Consider the following 14,434-nt stretch of genomic DNA (forward strand, 5'->3'; position numbering starts at 1 on the left):
AATACACATAGGTGATACTAGTCTAACTTTTTGTAGCTATTGTGATAACATATTAGTAGATGCAAACAATCCAATTGCTATGTCTATAAAATACATATTTCACACTTCTATGTTGTCTTTGGATATACATGAGTACTTCGTAGAAAGAGAATATATGGACCCCATGTGAGACTTGTATATTGCTTTTTCATACAACAGAAGTGGCTAACATAAAAATAAAGTGTGGACCATAGGTGAGACGAGAGTGAAAAGCTCATTAGTGAAAGAGAAAGGACATTCTCCATGTACAATGACATGCTCTAATAAAATACCGTGTTTACAACCCACGTGATATCTCGTGCTCTAGTAATTTTCTTTTAACTGTTTGTCACTCTAAGGTCTACGCGAAATAAATTTAATCTTTCGCAACATCATCCCGAATGAAATAATAAATTCTTCCCAACTCCTAGAGCGTAAAAAATATTATTTTTTCCCGTGAGGAAAATTGTCGTGGTAAGCTTAACAATGGCCAATGGGGTGCCAATTGTGTGCTGCACTGGAGTGGCTTCGATGGCTGGTCGTAGTAAATTGATACCTGGCCTCCACTCGTTGTTCGCGGGGTGATCCACTCGCGCGCGCTCCTCCTCCTTCCACGCGACAAAACCGCAGCCACCAAAGAACCGCCCGGTGCTGCCGTGCTGCGTGCTCTCTGACGTGCGGGCCGGCGGCGATGTCTGTGCAGTGCGCGGCGGTCCGGGCGCTCGCGGCGCCCCCGGCGGCAGGCGCGTCGCGCCGTGTCGCTTTGTCGCCGCTGCCGCAGCGGCGCCGGCCGAGGCTCAGGGCGGCCGAGTCGCCGTCCCCGCCGGCCGCGGCGCCCGCGGCCGCGGCCCCGGCCGGCAAGGCCGTCGTCCCGGACGAGGAGTTCACCCTCGCCAAGGTGAGCGCGAGGGGCCCGTTTGGCGCCTTCTTGGGTTATCTATCGTGTTTGTCTCCCGAATCGGAATGCTGCGACGACGACGACGACGAGCTTCTTGATGCCGAATCGCGTCTCGATTTATGCAGGTTTCGTTCGGCGTGATTGGGCTGGGTATCGGAGGCACCCTCTTGTCGTAAGTTGCACGATCCTGCTTGGGCATTACTCAGATTCAGATTTCAGAGTGGTGTGCCTTGAAGGAAGGCCTGATGTGGTGGTGCGTTCTTGTGTTTTCAGGTATGGATTCGGGGCGTATTTCAACCTTCTTCCTGGCTCGGAGTGGTCCGCGCTGATGCTTACCTACGGCTTTCCTCTCACGATCATTGGCATGGCATTGAAGGCAAGAACTCTCCCCTCCCCTATGTCACATTTACAAGAGGCATTGAGGGATATATGACATATTCAGACATGTCAAGTGTATTTGTGTATCTTAGTTGACCATACTAGTCTGTCAGTTGAAGACCTTTTCTCAGGAAGGTGCCTGTTTGCAATTGGCAGCCAATGGAATTTGATTATGTTTGCATCTTCATATTGCATACTCGACAATAAGTCTGCAACAGTGGGATGCAGTTTACTCTGTTGGGGTTTCAGATGAGCAAGCTTGATCAGGAGTTTAGTTTGATGTTTCCCAGCTTCTTTGTTGCAGTATGTGTTGATTCTTGAAATTTTCAACATGCAGTATGCTGAACTGAAACCGGTGTCCTGCACAACCTACGCTGATGCTTTTGCTCTAAGAGAAAAGTGTGCTACCCCTATCCTCAATCAGGTACTGCTCAATTTGGGTGATGTAGAATGAGAACACATTCTCCACTTCCACTGCTCAGATTTAACTATTTATTCATGACGGGCTTAAACTGTTTATCTATGATGCACGGACACAGATACGCCGACACGATACGTCCCGACACGGATACGGGGATTCACCATTTTCTAAAAATTGCTGATACAGTAAAACAGCTATATATTTTTAATAAAAAGTACATATGTATCCTTTTTCAAATTCTCAAATGTTTGTCACCAAAATAAAAAATTTAATGTACTGCTTTTTAGCTAGTCTATAGCTACTAAAGCCAACATAGTTGCAATACTTGCACCTCCATCTGACATTATCTCGGCCTGCACCACCCCTGTCTAAAATTTCAACGTGTTTCCATAATGGACTCTTCCCAACTCCAATAGCTAGTATGTGGGTTTAATGGGCTGGGCGTGTCCCATATGCGTCGGAGATGTGTCGACGGTGTTTCTGATGATTAAATTAGGTTTTTTTTCTTTTTGCTGTTCAATTTTCTGATACTCGGCCAACATGTCGGATACACATCGATATCAAAAATGACATTGGACACCAATATGTCCTTTTTGGGAAGCATTGGTGCAACATAGCTGTTTATATTCTATTTTCTTCATATTTAGAGAAAAATAAGACTATATAATGAGTAAAATCATCTTAGTGGATTTCTTACCACTGGTTCCAGGAGGATTTAACTTCTGGAAATTATAGGAAGAGGGCATGAGTAGACACTGGCATTAGAATTTGTAGAATTGGGAAAACACTGGTATTACTATTAATCTTTCAGCTTTATACTTACCTCTAGGTCAGGAGTGATGTTACACGTTACAGATACGGTGATGAGCAGCACCTGGATGAAGCATTGAAACGAATCTTTCAATATGGTTTGGTAATTCCTTTATTTGTCCCTTACTATAAGTACTAAAAATCTTGGATGGCAAGAACTTCCTTGCTTTATCCTGCTTATTGATCTGCCTTCCTTTTACCCAATCAAACTGACAGGGTGGTGGAATTCCAAGGCGTAGTGCACCTATTTTGCAAAACATTCGGGAAGAAGTAAGTTCCCAACACATTTGTTTTCCTGTGTAGTCTTTCCAAAATATTGCACAGTGTAATTCAATCATACGTAACATTTTTCATATTTTATATTTCGTACCCATTGTAAGAGTTAAATTACCAAATGGAGCCCTTGAAATTCACAAAAGGGGTAGTTTGGTCCTTCAAGGTTAAAACAAGCTACTTTACACCCTGCTTGGGTGAGCTTCATATTAGTCTGAAGCTGCCATGAAGCAAACCAGCTAATCTTGATCCGTGATGGATTCAAGTTGTTCACACATTGTGCACTGCGTGTGAATCTGCATTTTGCACTTGTTACTTAAACAATTCCTGCAGTAACATCAAGCAAAGTTGATGATTGGAAATATTTACCTGCAAAAGAATATAAATGAGCAAAGTGATTAGCAAAGCGAACTTTAGTGGCCTTAGACCATTTTACTCTAGCCAGACAACATTTATTAATCAAGTGATTAGCATATCAAATGTCAACTTGGTGTTCAATCTTGAAGATGTTGTTGCCTTCTGTAATGTAACGGTCATTGTTTTTATGTTCTTGAACTATAGATTCATGAAAGGCGGGCAGGAAATTTAAATCCGGACATCATGAACATCTGTTGTTCAAGAAATAGAGGAAATTAATTCCTCATTTGTGTTTCTGTGTCCACCATGTATCTAAAAATCATGCTTTTTTACAGAATTTTTGTCGGAGTCATAAGTTCATGACAGACCATTACTCAAACGTCATAAAGTCAACTTAAAATTCGTTCAAAAACAGTCAACTTAAAATAGATTTTCAGGTAGCATCAAATGCTATGTCTAGATCTTTGTAGTTTTGCTAGGTCATTATTTCCTTCTTTTAGTGGCTTCAATCAGTACAATATTGGCACCGATCTCAGGGCAAAGGCACATCCAGTGTTGGTAAGAGTGGTGCCAATACTTTGGCTTGATTGAATTTTTCTCAAATTTACTAGGCCTTAGAGGGCTCAGCCCCTTCATTTTTTGAGACGCCTTCAGCCCTGTAGGTGATTCTACTTTTCCCAGTTAATGACATGGTAGCCCAGTTATATCTTATTGTTTCCTAGTTGTTCTGTATCGTATATTCCTTAAATGTAAGTGATATGGCTTGTGGTTGAACCCATAATGAAGGAATTGCACAATGAATTTTTACACAATCTTCATACCATCCAAATGCCCTATGAACATTCCAGTGGGTTATGTTTGTTTATTGATATCCAGTTTACCCTAAATGCATCTTAATTACAGAAAGGATGTCGTGTTTACTGGGTGCAATTCTTGGTTAAAGGACTCATACTAATTCTCCCCTTGTAGGTAACTGATGACGGGAAGTACAGTTTAGTACTTGCATTTGAAGCCAAAGCATTGGAGCTATCCGATTTCGAGAAGAGACAGGTGAATCCCATCACCTAATCTGTGAATATAATTAGCACAGCTTCAATTGTGGACTGAGATGCATGTGGAATTCCTTTGTGGTCAGATCTAGGTAGATGCATGTCTTACGCTTCATGCTAAACTAATCTCATGGTAGTACAAGCTCAGGATTTTTTTTAGCAGCTTCGGACTGTGGAAAAGATGAGCTTAAAATATTAGTGACTGCTTCAAAAATTAGCAGTAGAAGGTGTAACCCAAAACTTGATGCTCAAAAATGATAAGACCGCTCAAAATTCTGTGCCTAAATAGCTCCAATAAACTATTTTTTTGATGTACTGTGTACTTGGGGCGAGCTGTTAGAGAACAATAACATACTGTTTTCATGCCTATAATCCAAAGTAGAATTGAATATTAATATAATCTTACTACTGAGTCTTTGCAAACATTTTCTCACGCAGGCCAAATTCACGTCCTTTTTCGGTCCTGGAATTAAGGCAGAAATTGGTGAGTTGTGTTTTTTTTAATTAATTCCTTTGGATCGTGAAGCTTTTTTAATCTATATCATTCCATTCTAAATCTATTTTTCTGATCATGCAGGAAAAAGTGGTGATGATCTATATGAAGTTCGGCTTATCTCAGAAACTACTTAGGAAACGCACAGACAGACTCTTTCAGTTCCCTTTTCTGCTAATATACAAGAAAATATTTTTTTTCTTTTCCTTGTTCCACTAATCTGTGTATATGATGTTAATATTGTCAGAGTTTTTCCATTATATGCGTCATGGCTACTGAGCTTTTGTGTCTACTGGTTCTAGTCTGACGGAGAACTAGCATTTTCAGTGGACATGCACATGCGCAAATGAAGATTATTGTAATATACATGTAAATGGACTGGATTCAGAGATTTGCCCATACATAGTAAAGTAGTAGCTGACATTATTTTGGAAATCATGGAGTAGAATTATCCTAGTTTCCTACTTTCCTAAATTTTCACAATTTATGAAATATCGTTTACCAAGGTTAATTCAAGATAGTTTGGGCAGATTAAGTTGTATGCCTATGGCTGATCTTTTTTCACATGCAAACAAGTGAAGTTTTCAGTGAAGGACTGGAACATCTATAGAAGATGTAGAAAATATTCCTATGACAGATCTGAGGACCACAGAAGATGAGCAATAACTTTTCAGGATCTGGATCTGAGCACCACTGATTACTGGCTGTGGTAGATCTTTTTTATGAGCAAGATGTTAATTACAATCTCAACAATACCAGAACCTGGACCAGAAAACAAATTTTACCAGATGGCAGGGCAGCAAACTGAATGTTGCAGAAGTGGGTGCAGAAGTCATTGATTTGGATCCAGTTCCACCTACAGAAGCTTCAGGTGAATCCAGAGTAGATTTCAAAATGACAGATCCCATGACCAATGAAATCAGAACGGTAACATACATTATACAGACTGACAATAGCAGTTTCATCTGTAAAAAACAAAGTTGCACATGCATAGGGGAAGATGCTTTTTTATGGTAGAATTCAAAGCATTGGGCATGTGATTTCTGGATTTATTTGTGCAATTTCCACTCAGGTGACTCAAGTCACATGCTTCTATGATGAGCACATGGTTTCCTAATCTAGGCCTAAGAAGGGGTACTTAGACTGTGATCAGTCAGTGAGGAAAAGGGTTAGTAGGAATGTAGGTTCGTGCTGACGCTGATGCATGTCATGGTCAAGTGAGGAATCTTATGACCAGCCAGCTATGTTATTTTCTTTGATGAGAATAGTTAACAATTTCGTGATCACATCACTAATTGAGCTCTGCTTGATCTATACAAGATTTGCAATGCTGATGTGTCCTAGGCCTCCATGTCATATCCTCTATAGCTGCCTGCATCCGAGATGCAAAGACCAAAGATGTTCTGCAGCTTTCCATTATCTGAAAAAGAAAATGTCGATCAGGATCTTCCATGAACCAGGTTGGAAAAGCATAAAGTAGGGAAATCACTTATACCGACATTGAACATAGCGAGAAAAAAATTGAAGGATAAAGAACATCTATCTCTAAGCCATATAAATCAAAACAGGGAGACTACACAGCAGAGCATCCCGTTTCAGAACGGGACATGTCTAATAACTAGGCATGAGGTATGATACACATGTGTATCAGATTTGATAACTGCTCCCTCCGTTTCGCAATGTAAGATTTTCTAGCATTACCTAGATTCATATGGATGCTAATGAATTTAGACACATATATAAATTATATACATTCATCGATAAATAAATTTAGATAAAGCTAGAAAGTCTTATAATATGAAACGGAGGCAGTAGAATCCCGGATACCGTTTTCTAGCATTTTTGAAATCAAAATGCAATGCAATGGAACAGAAACACATCCCCCCCACCCCCCCACACACACACTTCTTCAGGTCTGGCATCATTTTCTTCTCATGAAAGAAACCCTGGAAATCTGGGGATGAGAACGAGGGTTAAGGCCTTAAGGGCACACGGTCTGCTGGATCAGCAGGCAGCCATGATTTGCGAGCAATTTGAACAAACATGCATGTTCTTGCTCCACGCCGTCACGTGCATCGGAGTCCGTGCACGCAGCGGCACGGCAGGTCAGATCTTCCTCCTCCCGCCGGCGCACGCGCCGACGTACACGCCTGGGTTGGTGGTAACCGGTGAGCCTCGCTGGTGTGCATGGCATGTGGGTACAATTGCCATGCTGTTTGTTCAGACCTCTCATGTGGAAGCATCAAGCATGCAGCCTCTGCTAGCTGCAGTTTATGCCATACATTAATCCTTCTCCCCAAGGTGTCTCATTACCCTTTACAACCATCTTCAAGTTGTCCCTAATGCACTTCTCATCTCACCCTTGACCTGTGTGGAGTGTGGACTACTAGGAAGGATTGTTAACTAGATCAGCCTTTTGACAAAACCCAGGGCTAGTGCCTCACTTTAACTGGAAGTGTTTACATTAACAACTCAAGAGTACCCAACTCCTAATCATACAAGAAGGAATAACTTTCTAGATTTCATTATATTTTTGGTGTGTACTAAGATGATCAAGGCACACATATGACCTGCACATGACATCAAAATGAGATTGATGCACCAAAGAAGCTGCTATAAATCCATTCTCCATTCTCCAAACACAATATTCCAAACTCCCATCCTCTCCATCTCTCAAGAGGGAACCATGAGGGCTACAGCTGCCTTTGCCGAGCCAATTGTAGCCATCATCCTCCTCGCTGTTCTCCTCCTCCTCTGCACCTCTTCAGCATCACCCCATGAGCAACCTCTTGTTCCAAGGAGCAGAAGGTTGTTGTTGCAGCAGTGCAGTGGCGCAAGCTCATGCTCGACGCGTCTGGATGGGCTCGGCCGGTTCTCCAAGACTCCCAAGGCGGTTTTTGAGAGCTTGAAGAAAATGCCCACAAGCAAATCAAATCCATCACATAATTAGGCCATTTCTTGTAATAACTTGTAAGTAGCAGATGTAGCGATGCTTTTGGGTTAGTTTTCTTCAGATTTTATGCTTCTTTCTTGGGTCTTCTCTTTTTTTTTTCTGTTTTTTTTTGTTTTGAATTTTGATAGTGGATGCATCTGGGTGATCCATTTAGGGCCTTGTAGTGTAGTTGTCTGCAGGTTATGTAATTTGTGTTTTGATGGCAAACTAGGTGCCTCAATTGCAGCTAGTCATGTACAGTTTCCAGCTAAGTTAATTTGTAGATTATTTTGTAGACTGCTTATTTATGTTACAGAAAAGAGAAGGCATAACAAAATGTAGTGAATTTCTTCTGCTTAGAACAGCTTCTGAATATTTCTGTGCATCACATTCATATGATTATTTTGGTGCCATCGCTTCGTTTTCTGAGCGTTCATGATGAATTGCAATCATTTTGTTTCTTTCTTTGTTCAAGCCTATAGCAAAAACATTTGCAGGAGTAATTTTTAACCATGAGTCGTGTTTCAAAACAAAAAATGTAAAAGACATGGAAAAGAATTGGACCTGTAACATGTTCCCAAAACCCAGATGGCAGTGATTCATGTGTTCAATTTTTTACTTTATAGTTGGAAAATTGAATTTGATGGCCAGTTTACCAGAATTAAAATGGTAGTTTCTGTCTGCCACGATAATCAACCACACATGGTAAATTCCAGATGAATCACGCACATACCCAATTTCCTTGTTCTGATGTGATACTGAATTATATTTGCTAGACTACCTGAAAAACCCTCAGCTATTTGAGAACGGCCGTGTGTTACTGTTAAATATATCATTCAATAACATCATGCTTCAACGGAAATAAAAAATCCAGTTTTATACCTACAAGACCTTATTATTCAACATTATGCTTCAGCAGAAACTGCAAATCCGGTTTTACACCTAGGCCGCGTTCGGCAAGGAAGAAGGTAAGTTAAAGACGGTAAGTTAACTTACCTGGTGCGAAAAACGGAGTAATAGATTAGTATATGATTTATTAATTATTAAAAAATATAAAATGGATTAATATAATTTTTTAAAACAACTTTCTTATAGAAATTTTTTACGAAAAATACACCATTTAATAACTTGGGAAGCGTGCACGCGAAAAACAAGAAAGCTATGTAGATTAATAACTTGGGGTTCCATTATAATCTACCTACTCTTTAGTTTCACCATGTACATAACCACATCAATTAACCAGCACCTTCGAGATGCTTCCTTTCACATGTTTCATAATCTCCTGCCGGACTCCATTGAATCCAACATAGGGCTGGTGTCTCTCAGGGCAACAGCAGCATTGCTGTTGCTCTGTGACTCAGCTAGCTGTTGGAAGTGAGCATGAGGCCAAATGGCTGCCGATGAAAAGAAAGAGAACACTTTGTAAGATGTGTCGATCAACATCTAAAACATCATCAATATATAGGAGAAGGTACCATCAGCGTCAAATGGATATGGGAAGAATTGCAGGTAACAGAATGAAGCAACTGTAAGACCTGGAAAGGTAAAAAAGAATGTGACAAAATCCATTTAGATATCTTGAATGGAAGGATGTTTAAAATGGTTGATAGAAGCATCTAAACTACAAACCTAAAATGCCTCCTGCAAATACATCTTGCCAGTGATGCCAGTAATCATCAACCCGAGAGACTGCCACAAGTGATGCAACAAGCAGAGGCAGAAATACTAGGCATAGTTTTGCAATATGGCCTTCACGATTAAAAGCTTTAAGTTTGCCAGCTAAGTACCACGCAAGAAAACCCAGACCAGCAAAAGCCGCTAAAGTAATGGACAAAGAATCAAAACAGATACATCAGATTGTGTACTAACACATAGAAAAAGATAACATATTATAGCCCTAAAATAGTGATTGCCAAGCCATAAGAGAACAAACTTCTGATATAGGATGCATAATTGAAAAACAAAATCAAATGCACAAACAACTGGGAAGAAAACAAGAATGAGCAAAAAGAAACATTTATCTGGTGAGTTGCATTCAAATATAATTCAATTGTCAAAAATTTTTCTAGCAACTAGCTTCTCAATTGCATGGGATTTGAACTAGTAGAAAACAAGTTCACAGTTGTACATTCTCCCAGCTTTCCTACATGGTTCCCAGGAGCACATGTACACGAGATACCAAGATTGCAAGATTTGTATCAAATAATGCTCAGGTATCATAACTGAAGGAATGACAAGACTAAATAGCAGTGATGCAAAATAACAAATTGGAGAAAATCCATGCAAACGTACAAAACTGATGTAAATAAATACATCATAAGCACTCAAAAGTAATGAGCAACATAAACACATAAGGCATAACTCATAGTGAAATTGATCAAATGAGAAAATTACTTTAAATTAAGTCACAACATAAAAAGTAACCCTAAAGCATATGGCATCATATTTAGAGTACTATTGGTGTTCATTTCTTACCTGAAGCATGCCCGCTTGGGAAGCTCTTGTAGCCTTCCTTGATAACACTCCTTTCTCCATGGCATATGACATCACCGGTGACATTGTTGAAATTCTGTAAAATAAATTTGTTTTTTTTTACTTTTTAATAAAATAAAGGATGTTTAAATTAATTTGTAAACCTTGCTTCTTTAGAATTTTCTTGATCTAAGACGAGAAATTACATTTCCTTAAGCAAGTAAATCATTAGAGTTAATGGAACCCCATTACATCTCATATCAATATGCAAGTCCTTAACATAAATGTTTTCGATTTCTATGACGTTTGTAAACAGAAATGAACTGAACTGAACTAAGCACATGTTGATAGGAATGAACTTGCTTCGGGAGAAAATTCAGTATGTGCAATAGGATATTACAGCCTTTCCATCAGGGAAACAACGCCAAAAGAAATCTGGGCGAGGACGGCCAACACCATTCTTAATTGCATCAGTAATCACAGCAGTTATAAGCACCGAATACAGAATCCCTGTACAAATCCTACAGTTCAGCGTGGACTAAAAATGTAACTTGATTGATATCTACACATGAGAGTAACATATACCCAGAATGCCATGGTGTAAATCATAGACATTTTTGTTTTTGAAGTAAATTCCACCAAAGATGACCCAGGGCAGCACAATTGCAATCAGCTGGAAATCAAGTAGAAACAATCTTCCTCAGAGAAACATCATGCACCACAGTCCACAGATAAGTCCATAGATGATATTATAAGAAAATTAGATCTAAGAAGCGAGAACATACTGGAACAGCCCAAAATGGAACTGTATTGCCCTTCAGCGGATAACTCACGTCCGTCAGCATGTCACGTCCAACAAAGCGGTGAAAAGGCTCAATAATGTTGGACAGCCCATAAACAACAGCTAGAAAGATAAGTATTATCCAGTCATACAAGTGGAATCTTGCCAATTTGATGCCATGGGATCCTATAGTATGGCATCCTAACTGGGTAGCAGGCATTATCACCTAAAATTGAAAATAAACAGAAAGGAAGTCATCATAGGAGAAGGAAAACTGCAAATAACATAAAGGTGATGGGTGTAATCCAGTGCTGTTATGAACATGAAAAGGAACAAAGAATAGAACGACAAAGGATGTCATGACAGACCGAAACCATACATAGGTTGTCAGCTTCTGTCTAGCAATGAAACTTTTCAGTTGGGGTTCTTTGGAATATCTAGAACAAGTATAAAGTTCTGAGAATAAATAAAAACTAACATGTTTGTAGCAACCAGTAAACAGGTCAATGAAATCGCTGTTTAGGGTGGATACAAGCGGCAGCATAACTTATGCAAATTCTATCGTATTACTGTATTTACAAAAGGCACACACGAATGAGATTTTTTTTTCGGAATTGCTGTGTCATTCGAATGAAATTTGGGGATAAAATCTTACAGATTTTGAACCATTGGATCCATGCCAAGATTCGTGCACCGGCTTCTCTCCTCCAACTCCGGTGGGCTCCCCTTCTTCTCCAGCGCCGGCGCGACACCCCCAACTCCAGCAGGGAGCACACGAGTTAGGGTTTGGGGGAGGGGGAAGAGGGGGGTTTCCTCGAGGCTTAGAGGGATGGCCGTGGGCGGCGGAGGACCGGCGGGCGGCGAGGCGGCGCCGAAGCCGCAGGGATGGAGGAGGGCGGTGGGCCAGTGTCGGCGGCGGGGGCAAAGCAAGCGCGAGATTAGGAGGCGGCGGCCAGTGGTGACGGATCCGGCGGGGGCATCTTGCTGTCACTGGCTTGAGAAGAGAGAGGGGAAGGGGGAGCGGGGAGGAGGAGGGGGCTCATCGCGGGGGGGGGGGGGGGGGGGGGGGGTTCGCCAGCGCCGTTGATCCCTTCTGGCCAGCTGGCGAGGTGGGTGGCGGCGTGGTGGGAGGGTGGATCAGGCGCGGTGGCGGCGGCGGGGGGTGGGTGTATGGTAAAGTTAGGGTTTAGGGTTTGCACGAATCTTAAAGCATATCCAATGGTCCAAAATTCGTATGATAAGAGGTGGGATTTTGTGTCACATGGTATATAGGCAGCCCTTTTTTTTTGCAGGCTATAATTAGGGGTTGTTTAGTTTGCAAAAAAAATTTACAAAAACATCACATCAAAACTTTAAACAGACATTTGAAGTATTAAACTTAGTCTAATTACAAAACAAATTTCAGATTCCGTCTGAAAACCGCGAGACGAATCTTTTGAGTCTAATTAATCCGTCATTAGCACATGTTGGTTACTGTAGCACTTATGGCTAATTACGTCCTAATTAGACTCAAAAGATTCATCTCACTATTTCCTCCATAACTGTGTAATTAGTTTTAATGTTTATATATATTTAATGCTTTATTTAGATATCCAAAGATTTGTTGTGATGTTTTTGGGAAAAAATTTTGGGAACTAAACAGCCCCTTACTCGGCACTTGGATGGGCGCATACTGTTTGAGAATTCTAACAGTGTGATACGGATAACCTACATAAACTGGAAGTAGCAAGGCAGTGGCCATTGGCCAAACAGTTCAACATTGCCAGTAATTTGCAAGAATCATCCATTTTACTCCAAATCAAGCTATTCCACAAAGCCAGAAAGTCTATGGCATTAGGAACCAGCCAGCTGATAGAGTAATGAAGTTCTGAGTTTTTATGGATGCATCAGTGTCATGCAGCCAATAGAGTAACGAAGTTAGGTTTTTCTAAAAGAAATTTTATGTATCAGTCTCATGGAGCCGATTTGGCCTTTGCCAGAAAACAATTACTACTATGTACACAGTACCTGAGTCCTAGATTAAACAGATAACAAAGTACAAATTACTCCATCCGGCATAAGTAGAACACTCAAATTTGTCAGGAACTCCACACGGAGAGCACAAGAACAACTAATCCCATAAATCTCAAAGGAAGCAAAGATTATCTCTTTAATAAAAAAAAAGAGTGGCAGAGAAGAAACAAAGAACCAACAGGCTCACTGTCCCCGTGGCGAGATACCAACGGCTCCTCCTCCTCCTCCAGCTCGCACGACAAGATGCGCAGTTCTGCAGCAAAAAAAATTAAAAAAAAAGGAACAAGAACAAGAACACGGTCACCACAAGCCCCAAGCACAAGCAGTCTGGAGAAGAATCTATCTTCCGCGTGAAACAGATCGCAAATGAGAATGAGAACGAGATGTTATAACGAAACAAAAAAGAAAAGGAAAGGAATGCGTGGTTCTGGGCGGCGCAGGGGGCTCACCTGGGGTCCGGTCCGGGCGGCGGCGATGGAGACGATGCTGCTGCAGCACGCGGAGATGGGAGAGGGGAAGGGGAAGTTGTACTCACTACTGGAGTCTGGAGTCTGGAGGGCAGGAGGAGGGTAACTTACGCAGAAGCAGCGGCGCTGGAGATTGAGGGTAGAAAAGTCGGTCCCTTTGCCCATTATCTCACCGACACGTGTGCGGTGTACACGGCGAATCTCGAGTGTAACCAATAAAAAAATACTACGGGTTTTGAACTTTTAGGCTGAGAGTTTAGTTCCCACAACTTCGACTGAGTCGGTTACATCGACGTGTACAGGGCACAACAAAATGTACGGTTATATATTTATAATATTAAACATAGTTTAATTATAAAATAAATTTTAGATTTCATCTGAAAACCACGAGATAAATCTTTTAAATCTAATTAATTTGTTATTAGCACATGTTAGTTACTATAGCACTTATGGCGAATCATTTACTAATAGGCTTAAAAGATTTATCTCACAATTTCTCCCCTAACTGCATAATTAGTCTTAATGTTTATGTATATTTAATGTTTTATTTAGATGTCTAGAGATTTGATGTGATGTTTTTGGGAAAAGTTTTTGGAACTAAACCGGGCCTAATCGTTACTTGAACAGATTTGATTCAACTAGGAGAGGTCATCCTTTGACTTTTTAATAAAAATGAAAAAGTATATTTCTTCAGCCATCAAGTTTTGCTCAGGGCTAATTTTGTCTCTCTCACCTTTCAATGGAAAAAAGAGAAAAAAAATAATGAAATAGAAAGGAAACAAGTGATTTTTGCATACTAAATATTTGTTAGAATTTTAACATTCAAATGCAAACTAGGTATATGGAATTTATTATTTGGCATGCCTTATTTGAGAAAACTATTTGGCATGCCAATTATAAGTTTGGTGTATGTAGTCAATTTAAGTTCATATTGGCATAATGCAGTGAACAGAGGTATATAATGTCATAGTCATATCAGAATGTTAAAATTATAGCAAATATTAAATATGCAAGATCACTTATTTTTAATATGTTTGCTTTCTTTTTTTTCCATGTAGTGTATGTATGGATA

At 40.4% G+C, this 14,434-nt stretch overlaps 2 protein-coding genes across 5 annotated transcripts; one reads left to right on the top strand and one right to left on the bottom strand.

Moving 5' to 3' along the window:
• The first annotated feature begins 587 nt into the window (after positions 1-587).
• On the top strand, positions 588-5,132 carry LOC102699803 (thylakoid membrane protein slr0575). The gene is made up of 9 exons (XM_006660019.3): positions 588-916; positions 1,042-1,088; positions 1,190-1,292; positions 1,632-1,718; positions 2,545-2,628; positions 2,742-2,795; positions 4,125-4,205; positions 4,643-4,688; positions 4,782-5,132. Exons 1-9 carry the CDS (start codon positions 710-712, stop codon positions 4,832-4,834), a joined length of 762 nt encoding a protein of 253 aa, XP_006660082.3. The 5' UTR covers positions 588-709; the 3' UTR covers positions 4,835-5,132.
• A 3,643-nt stretch (positions 5,133-8,775) lies between these two features.
• LOC102705833 (lipid phosphate phosphatase 2-like) lies at positions 8,776-13,450 on the bottom strand. Of its 4 annotated transcripts, none has more exons than XM_040526527.1 (9): positions 13,345-13,450; positions 13,075-13,148; positions 10,887-11,108; positions 10,687-10,774; positions 10,505-10,611; positions 10,105-10,198; positions 9,259-9,447; positions 9,105-9,164; positions 8,776-9,023 (listed from the first exon to the last, which is right to left on the bottom strand). In XM_040526527.1, the coding sequence occupies exons 3-9, from the start codon at positions 11,100-11,102 to the stop codon at positions 8,902-8,904; spliced, it is 876 nt and encodes a 291-aa protein (XP_040382461.1). In that variant the 5' UTR covers positions 11,103-11,108; positions 13,075-13,148; positions 13,345-13,450; the 3' UTR covers positions 8,776-8,901. The 4 variants fall into 4 exon arrangements, with proteins under 4 accessions (XP_040382461.1, XP_006659325.1, XP_015695735.1 ...); XM_006659262.3 differs by having other exon boundaries at positions 10,502-10,611; positions 13,345-13,449; XM_015840249.2 differs by lacking the exon at positions 13,345-13,450 and having other exon boundaries at positions 10,502-10,611; positions 13,075-13,244.
• Between the last annotated feature and the right edge of the window lie 984 nt (positions 13,451-14,434).

Source organism: Oryza brachyantha, chromosome 8 (genome assembly GCF_000231095.2).
Source record: "Oryza brachyantha chromosome 8, ObraRS2, whole genome shotgun sequence".
Taxonomy (NCBI): Eukaryota; Viridiplantae; Streptophyta; class Magnoliopsida; order Poales; family Poaceae; genus Oryza; species Oryza brachyantha.

Coding starts and splice junctions, on each gene's coding strand:
- LOC102699803 (XM_006660019.3), top strand. CDS start 710: ATGTCTGTGCAGTGCGCGGCGGTCCGGGCGCTCGCGGCGCCCCCGGCG. Junction 1,089..1,189: donor ATCGGAGGCACCCTCTTGTC/GTAAGTTGCACG, acceptor TTGTGTTTTCAG/GTATGGATTCGGGGCGTATT. Junction 1,719..2,544: donor CTACCCCTATCCTCAATCAG/GTACTGCTCAAT, acceptor ACTTACCTCTAG/GTCAGGAGTGATGTTACACG.
- LOC102705833 (XM_006659262.3), bottom strand. CDS start 11,102: ATGCCTGCTACCCAGTTAGGATGCCATACTATAGGATCCCATGGCATC. Junction 10,199..10,501: donor GTTTCCCTGATGGAAAGGCT/GTAATATCCTAT, acceptor TTTATTTTACAG/AATTTCAACAATGTCACCGG. Junction 9,165..9,258: donor ATTTGCAGGAGGCATTTTAG/GTTTGTAGTTTA, acceptor TTACCTTTCCAG/GTCTTACAGTTGCTTCATTC.